Below are 8,818 nucleotides of genomic sequence, written 5' to 3'. Positions count from 1 at the left end.
GTCTGCTCCCTCCCTAATCTTGAAAGGTTCAAAATGCTCTTGGACAACCGTGGGATTTAATCTGGGGCGAGAGCGCCCGTGACAGGCGCGCGCTCCCTTTTTATACCCGCCTTAGAAATTCTTGCCCTTGACGTTTTGTCCACCTTCGTTACAACGGGTGCCAAGTACCATCTCAGTTGTGGCAACGCTTTTTACTCATATACAGATTGAGAATGTTTGCTAAATCCACTTGCATTGTTTTCAGTAATAGTCTGGTTATTTCTGTGACAAATGTATAGACCGTAAGCGTCTTCTACCGGTTCTTCCTTTATGATGTAGGCGCACAAGTGAAGTAGGCTGTCTGTGCTGTAAACGAGACCATTGTAATGTCATACTGTTACACACACGTGGGCGTTGGGTGTCGCCTGCCATTAATATCATATGTGGAAGATGTGAAACAGCTTTTTTCAGAGGCCCATTCAATTTCGGATGACGTCAGTATTAGTTGGACAAATCGGTTATAGGCCTAGTGGTACGTTTGTGTTTTAAGGTGGGCCTACTGTACTATGGTAATTTTGTAACCCAATCAAAATAAATGTTATTTGGTTTGTTGCTGAATGTGTTCTGTGCTTGAAAAAAATGGTTTTGGTTAGTGTGACATCATCGTAGTGTGTGTAGTCACGTTTCCTAGATGGGGCGACCTGTTGAAACTCATGAAAAAACGGCGTACATATGAAACCTTGCGCTAGAATGACAAAGGTATAATTCAGTCAATTATAATAAATTATAAAAAATGTAACTTGTTGTGTTAAAACAAACTGTTATTGGTAGTGTTTTAAAATATAATAACTATTCATGTAAACAGTTATTATATTTTATGAAAACCAGGTTTATAGTAGTGTCCCACGTCCCCTGATTGGTGTTTGATGAATCTTTAAAAAAGTATCGTTAATTAATTTAAATATATTTCTGGCATTAGATATGATAAAATACATTGAAATATGTTGTTTTAGATGTTCATAGCATCTCTGAATCGATTTTATACACTATAAAGCAAATAAACAGCATAGGATGAGGGTGGAAGGAATTGGAGGGAAAATAACAAACAAGGGTAGGCAAGGAAATAAAGGAACCACAATGACTTGGAAGAAAGAGACTATAGAAAGAGGCTACATTAATTATGAAAGGGGAATTTGGGGGATAGTATAGGTGTTCCAGGATCAAGTTAAAGCTGTGCAGACTCCCAAGAGCTTGGAATGTCCCCCAATACATTTTCCAAGGGCATGGGGAGGGTTTAGTAAAAGTTTATTGTCACAAAATTCTGAAAACAGTATGTTATCTACAAGCTTCTACAAATTCTACAGTCTTATTGATTGAAGTGGGACACGAATGTAGTTGTAAGGAGAATACAGTGTCCCAGTTCATTTACTAAAATGTCCCACTAACACCGAAAGCCACGCTTTAGCAAAAGTGTCGGTCTGGTGGTGTTTTAGGGGATGTGGCATCCATACATTATCAAGTTGTGTCATCATCTCTGATAAAACCTTCATTAATTGAAATAAACATCAATTAAGTAGGGATAAACTGATGTTAATTGTCTGTGGACTGTAGTCTATTCGGAAGCCCTGCCTGGAAGAAAATATGAATGGACAGGCTTTATATAGACTTTCTTATTTTGGAATCCTGTTGCGGGCCTTTCCCATTGGCTGGTTTAGCCAGGAAGGAACCATCTGTGATTAACATGGACTGTAGCCTACAGTGATCCAGCTATGAACAATTCGATAAAAAGGCTTCCAATTCCACCTGATAATATAATAATTACCCTAATAAAAACCTCGTCACAAGTATTAAAACTGGCCAGATATATATTATTTTATTCATTTGAATGAATTGGTCTAGTCCACTGTCTTTCCGGGCTCCGGAGCTGTCAAACGCTTTGGAAGAGGGGGAGGGTGAACATGGCGTCTGAGCAGGTCTGTTTCCATTAAGACATTATTGTTTTTCTACATTTTGCATTCCCGTTTTGCTTTCCAAACGCCGGTGGTTTAGCTGTAGGCATCTATATGCACTACGAACTCATTTGAAAGGAATTACGGTATTCGGTCGGGCGTTGTAAAGCGTATGCGGAATATCCATAGTACGCTATCACGCTTCCAAGCCCTGTACTACTGTTACGCTTTTTATGATAGACATAGCTCGAAATAACGGCTTGATTGCCGCAGTTTTTCCACGGCATTGGAAAGTTTAAACAGGTTGTATTACCCCAAATCATGAAGTTATCTTTTCATCAGAGTTGAATATGGACCTGTACTATTCATATTTGTTACATGGAATATACGTGTACTTTATTTTTAGTCATTACCTACAGACAGAGAGAACCGGGTGTTTAATTGCGCCCATTCCTCAGAAGCAACCTGTCAATGCAGCGACGCCTGCATAAAGTCTAATAAAATAGAATGTGGTGGTTTCAATATGTGGTTCTGTTTCTCTGTACTCAGAGATACAGTATATTTGTTACATTGTAACTACATATGGCAATTAATTCTGCTGTCAATTGGGTTGTTACATTGTATCAACTACTAGGTCAACTAGACTGCAGAGTGAAACAAAATAACATGTGGTAGTTACAATGTATAGAACTCTTAATGTTTAATCTCACACAGAGAGGTAGGTAGGTGTACAGTGAAGTCTATGCTTTGATTGATGGGGACCACCCAGAAAGTGTTGTTTGTAGATGTCACAGCAGTGTAGCATGTTAATAAAGTTGGGTGAGCCTACTGAGCCTTGACATTGCTGCTGTTCTGTGTGTTGAAGGAGAGTTCTAATGGGCCTGTGAAGAGGTCCATGAGGGAGAAGGCCATGGAACGGCGGACCACCAACAAGGAGCACAACAGCAACTTCAAGGCAGGCTATGTGCCCATTGAGGAGGAGCGCCTGCACAAGACAGGCCTGAGAGGACGCAAGGGCAACATGGCTGTCTGCATCATAGTCCTGCTCTTCTTGCTGGCTCTCATCAACCTCATTGTGAGTGCCCAATGACACACAAAGTATTCTCTGCATAATGTAATCATCCTTATTTATCTGAATTAACTTTTTAACTCAGGCTAGTAGCATGCATGGTATCATCAGAATGTTAGTTATGGATATGTTATAACTAGTTCTGATTATGACAAATCAAATCAATATATATGAATCTCTGACATTTGTCCCATCTCTCAGATCACTCTAGTGATATGGACAGTGATCCGCATCGGGCCCAGTGGTTGTGACAGTATAGAGTTCCATGAGAGTGGGCTGCTGCGCTTCAAGCAGAAGGCAGACATGGGCGTGATCCACCCACTACACAAGAGCACTGTGGGGGGAAGGAAGGACCAGGACCTGGTTATCACCGGCAACAACAACCCGGTGAACTCAGGCAAAACACATTCGCTTAGGAAAAATACACTCACTTAGGCAACACACACCCACTTAGGCAACACACACCAACACACACACACACACACACACACACACACACACACACACACACACACACACACACACACACACACACACACACACACACACACACACACACAGAATAGATTCAGAACACACAAATACATTGGTATAACCAGTAAATACACACACACTTCCCCAGTCTGACCCAGATATGAATACATTAATCAGACTGTATGCTCTTACATGTATATGGTTTTTGTATTTGTGTTCCAGGTGGTGTTTCAGCAGGGCTCCACTAAGCTCAGTGTTGAGAAAGAAAAGACGTCCATCACCAGTGACATGGGCATATCCTTCACTGACCCCCGCACTCAGAACACATTCTTCAGCACAGACTTTGAAAACCACGAATTCCACCTGCCCAAAGGAGTCAAAGTACTCAGTGTGAAGAAAGCCTCCACAGAAAGGGTATATTCCAGGCCAACAGAAGCCATCTAATAAAACATGTAGCACCACAAATAGTGTTCCTGTAGATAAAATACATTCTAGTATCCATTCCTGTCTTTGATTAGTATTTTTTTTAAATCCCAGAAAAAAGTGGTAGATCTCTGAATACTCTCTCTGCTTTCAGATCACCAGCAACGCTTCCTCTGACTTGTCCATCAAAGCGGACAGCAAGGCCATCATCCGCGGCAATGAGGGGGTCTTCATCATGGGCAAGACGGTGGAGTTCAGGATGGGAGGGGACATCGAGCTCAGAGCTGTGAGTGTTACCCCTTACCAAATTTGGTCTACAGGTTTATCAGGCCCTCCCCTCAGGCCCCCCAGACTTTTCACATTTTTATTTTAGCCCTAAACTGGCACACCTGATTCAATTAGTCAAAGGCTTAATGATTAGTTTACTAATTGAATCAGGTGTGCCAGTTTAGGGTTGTAACATAAATGTGAAACATCTGGGGGGGGGGTGCCGAGGTGAGGAGAGGGTTGGGAAACCCTGGTCTATGGTGTATTGTATTCCATTAAAAGTTATGGTTAACAAGTTCTTTCCCTTTGCAGGAGAACAGTATTGTTCTGAACGGGTCGGTGATGGTGAGCGTCAGTCGCATGCCAAACTCCTCAGTGGGGGCCAACGTGTATTTCGACGAAGGTCTGTTGAGGTACAAGCTGTGTATGTGTGCAGACGGCACTCTGTTCCGTGTCCAGGTGAAGTATCAGAACATGGGCTGCCAGACCTCAGACAACCCCTGTGGAACAGCCCACTAAAGAGACTGGAAGACAAACTGATGTTACATCATCCATCTTGTCCTACAATTAACAAATGGTCAAGTATGGCCAACCAGTGTTGAAATACTCTAGAACAATGTGCAGTGCATACTGCATACACATTCAAAATGTAACACCCAGAAACACTCTCTTTTTTATGGTGGCCTTTTTGTTTGTCTGCATATCCACTTGGCCAAAGATAAGAGCTACATACAGTATTATCATTTTGTTTTGTTTAGACTTAGAGCAGCTCACTATATGAAGTAACAACAGACACAGCACTCTACCAAGCAGTCCAGTATTATTACCAGTGTTCTGGGTATTTATATTGATAATGATTTGCTTATGTATATTTCCACTGGCAGCTGTGTGTGACTCAAGTACAAGTCACCCTGTATTAGGCATCAGCCACTGATCACTTAGCCACTATATTTATGTTTTGATTATGGTTAGTTAAGGAGTTATGAGTTGTACTTGAGTACTTGATTACTTTTAGTGCTCTCTACATTGCTATCTACAGTGCATTCGAAAATTATTCAACATTATGTTACGTTACAGCCAATTAAAATAAAAAAACAGAAATACCTTATTTTACATAAGTATTCAGACCCTTTGCTATGAGACTCGAAATTGAGCTCAGGAAAAATCCTCTTCTTGAGATGTTTCTACAACTTGATTGGAGTCCACCTGTGCTAAATTCAATTGACTGGACATGATTTGGAAAGGCACACACCTGTCTATATAAGGTCCCACAGTTGACAGGGCATTTCAGAGCAAAAATCAAGCCATGAGGTCGAAGGGATTGTCCGTAGAGCTCCTAGACAGGATTGTGTCGAGGCACAGATCTGGGGAAGGGTACCAAAAAATGTCTGCAGCATTGAAGGTCCCCAAGAACACAGTGGCCTCCATCATTCTTAAATTGAAGAAGTTTGGATCCATCAAGACTCTTCCTCGAACTGGCCACCTGGTCAAACTGAGCAATCGGGGGAGAAGGGCCTTGGTCAGGGAGGTGACCAAGAACCCGGTGGTCTCTCTGACAGAGTTCTAGAGTTCCTATGTGGAGATGAGAGAACCTTCCAGAAGGACAACCACCTCTGCAGCACTCCACCAATCAGGCCTTTATGGTAGAGGGATCAGACGGAGGCCACTTTTCAGTAAAAGGCACATGACAGCCCGTTTGGAGTTTGCCAGAAGGCACCTAAAGGACTCTCAGACTATGAGAAACAAAATTCTCTGGTCTGATGAAACCTAGATTGAACTCTTTTGCCTGAATGCCAAGCGTCACGTCTGGAGGAAACTTTGTACCATCCCTACTGTGAAGCATGGTGGTGGTAGCATCATGCTGTGGTGATGTTTTTCAGCGGCAGTGGCTGGGAGATTAGTTAGGATCGAGGGAAGCATGAACAGAGCAAAGTACAGAGAGATCCTTCTTGAAAACCTGCTACTGTCACGTTCCTGACCTGTTTTCCTTTGTTATGTATTTGTTTTAGTTGGTCAGGGCGTGAGTTGGGTGGGTTGGTCTAGGTTTGTTTTTCTATGTTGGGATTTTGTGTTTGGCCTGGTATGATTCTCAATCAGAGACAGGTGTGTATCGTTGTCCCTGATTGAGAGTCATACTAAGGCAGCCAGGGTTTCACTGGTGTTTTGTGGGTGTTTGTTTCCTGTGTCAGTGTTTGGGCCACACAGGACTGTTTTCAGGTTAGTCACGTTTGTAGAGTTTCGTAATTTGTAGTGTTTGTTGTTTGTTCATTAAAACATGAATACCTACTACTCCGCATCTTGGTCCGATCCATGCTCCTCCTCGTCTGAGGAGGAGAACGACTACGACAGCCGTTACAGAAACACCCACCAAAACAGGATCAAGCGGAGTGGAGAAGGAAGGCAGGAACAACAGCAATGGGGAAAAGAGGAATGGACTTGGGAGGAGATCCTAGACGGTAAAGGACCCTGGGCAGAGCCAGTGGAGTGTCGCCGCCCCAAAGCGGAGCTGGAGGCAGCGAAAGCGGAGAGGAGGTTGTATGAGGCTAAAGCAAGGCAGAGCGGCTGGAAGCCCGAGAGGCTCACCCAAAAATTTCTTGGGGGGGGGCTAAAGGGGAGTGTGGCGAAGCCGTGTTGGTTACCTGAGCCAACTCCCCGGGCTTACCGTGGAGTGAGAGGGCGTCGTACTGGTCAGACACCGTGTTATGCGGTAAAGCGCACGGTGTCCCCAGTACGCGTGCTTAGCCCAGTGCGGGCTATTCCACCTTGCCGCACTGGGAGGGCTAGGTTGGGCATCGAGCCGGATGTCATGAAGCCGGCCCAACGTATCTGGCCTCCAGTACGTCTCCTCGGGCCGGCGTACATGGCACCAGCCTTACAGGTGGTGTCCCCGGTTTGCCTGCATAGCCCAGTGCGGGTTATTCCACCTCGCCGCACTGGCAGGGCTACGGGGATCATTCAACCTGGTAAGGTTGGGGAGGCTTGGTGCTCAAGAGCGCGTGTCCTCCTTCACGGTCCGGTATATCCGGCGCCACCTTCCCACCCCAGCTCAGTACCACCAGTGCCTACTCCACGCACCAGGCTTCCAGTGCGTTTCCAGAGCCCTGTTCCTCCTCCACGCACTCTCCCTATGGTGCGTGTCTCCAGCTCAGTGCCTCCAGTTCCGGTACCACACACCAGGCCTACTGTGCGCCTCAGCAGGTCAGAGTCGGCCGTCTGCCCAATGCCGCCTGCACTGCTCGTCTGTCCAGCGCCGTCTGAACTGCCTGCCTGCCCAGCACCATCTGAGCCATCCGTCTGCCCAGCGCCGTCTGAGCCATCCGTCTGCCCAGCGCCGTCTGAGCCATCCGTCTGCCCAGCGCCGTCTGAGCCATCCGTCTGCCCAGCGCCGTCTGAGCCATCCGTCTGCCCAGCGCCATCTGAGCCTCCGTCTGCCCAGCGCCATCTGAGCCATCCGTCTGCCACGAGCCTTCAGAGCCGCCCGTCTGTCCCGAGCCATTAGAGCCGTCCGTCAGTCAGGAGCCGCTAGAGCCGTCCGTCAGTCAGGAGCTGCCAGAGACGCCAGCCAGTCAGGAGCTGCCAGAGACGCCAGCCAGTCAGGAGCTGCCAGAGACGCCAGCCAGTCAGGAGCTGCCAGAGACGCCAGCCAGTCAGGAGCTGCTAGATCCGCCAGCCAGTCAGGAGCTGCCAGATCCGCCAGCCAGTCAGGAGCTGCCAGAACTGCCCTTCAGTCATGAGCTGCCCTCCAGTCATGAGCTGCCCTCCAGTCATGAGCTGCCCTCCAGTCATGAGCTGCCCTACAGTCATGAGCTGCCCTACAGTCATGAGCTGCCCTACAGTCATGAGCTGCCACTCAGTCATGAGCTGCCACTCAGTCCGGAGCTGCCCCTTATCCTGGTGCTGCCCCTTATCTTGGTGCTGCCCCTTATCCTGGTGCTGCCCCTTATCCTGGTGCTGCCCCTTATCCTGGTGCTGCCCCTTATCCTGGTGCTGCCCCTTATCCTGGTGCTGCCCCTCAGTCAACTGCTACCCCTCAGTCTGTTACTGCCTTTTGGAATAGCGGGATTGACATGGAGGGTGAATATTGGGAGGAGGCCACGGAAGCGGGGGTTGACTATGGTGGGGTGGGGACCACGACCAGCGCCAGAGCCGCCACCGTGGACAGACGCCCACCCAGACCCTCCCCTAGACTTTGTGCTGGTGCGCCCGGAGTTCGCACCTTAAGGGGGGGGTTCTGTCACGTTCCTGACCTGTTTTCCTTTGTTATGTATTTGTTTTAGTTGGTCAGGGCGTGAGTTGGGTGGGTTGGTCTAGGTTTGTTTTTCTATGTTGGGATTTTGTGTTTGGCCTGGTATGATTCTCAATCAGAGACAGGTGTGTATCGTTGTCCCTGATTGAGAGTCATACTAAGGCAGCCAGGGTTTCACTGGTGTTTTGTGGGTGTTTGTTTCCTGTGTCAGTGTTTGGGCCACACAGGACTGTTTTCAGGTTAGTCACGTTTGTAGAGTTTCGTAATTTGTAGTGTTTGTTGTTTGTTCATTAAAACATGAATACCTACTACTCCGCATCTTGGTCCGATCCATGCTCCTCCTCGTCTGAGGAGGAGAACGACTACGACAACCTTAACAGCTACAGAGCACTCAGGACCTCAGACTGGGGC

At 46.7% G+C, this 8,818-nt stretch overlaps 1 protein-coding gene across 1 annotated transcript; it reads left to right on the top strand.

The window, feature by feature from the left end:
- Positions 1–1,915: 1,915 nt before the first annotated feature.
- LOC120051859 (beta-sarcoglycan-like) lies at positions 1,916–5,281 on the top strand. Its single transcript, XM_038998745.1, has 6 exons — positions 1,916–1,952; positions 2,794–3,003; positions 3,199–3,384; positions 3,694–3,885; positions 4,049–4,180; positions 4,474–5,281. The coding sequence occupies exons 1-6, from the start codon at positions 1,938–1,940 to the stop codon at positions 4,678–4,680; spliced, it is 942 nt and encodes a 313-aa protein (XP_038854673.1). The 5' UTR covers positions 1,916–1,937; the 3' UTR covers positions 4,681–5,281.
- Positions 5,282–8,818: the final 3,537 nt, after the last annotated feature.

Source organism: Salvelinus namaycush, chromosome 8 (assembly GCF_016432855.1).
Source record: "Salvelinus namaycush isolate Seneca chromosome 8, SaNama_1.0, whole genome shotgun sequence".
In the NCBI taxonomy this organism is placed as follows: domain Eukaryota; kingdom Metazoa; phylum Chordata; class Actinopteri; order Salmoniformes; family Salmonidae; genus Salvelinus; species Salvelinus namaycush.
This window is presented reverse-complemented; position numbering and strand designations above follow the sequence as displayed.

What these genes read in the sequence shown, in the direction of transcription:
- LOC120051859 (XM_038998745.1), top strand. An exon ending in TGGCTCTCATCAACCTCATT is followed by an intron (nt 3,004 to 3,198) that starts GTGAGTGCCCAA and finishes CCCATCTCTCAG; the next exon opens with ATCACTCTAGTGATATGGAC. An exon ending in AGAAAGCCTCCACAGAAAGG is followed by an intron (nt 3,886 to 4,048) that starts GTATATTCCAGG and finishes CTCTGCTTTCAG; the next exon opens with ATCACCAGCAACGCTTCCTC.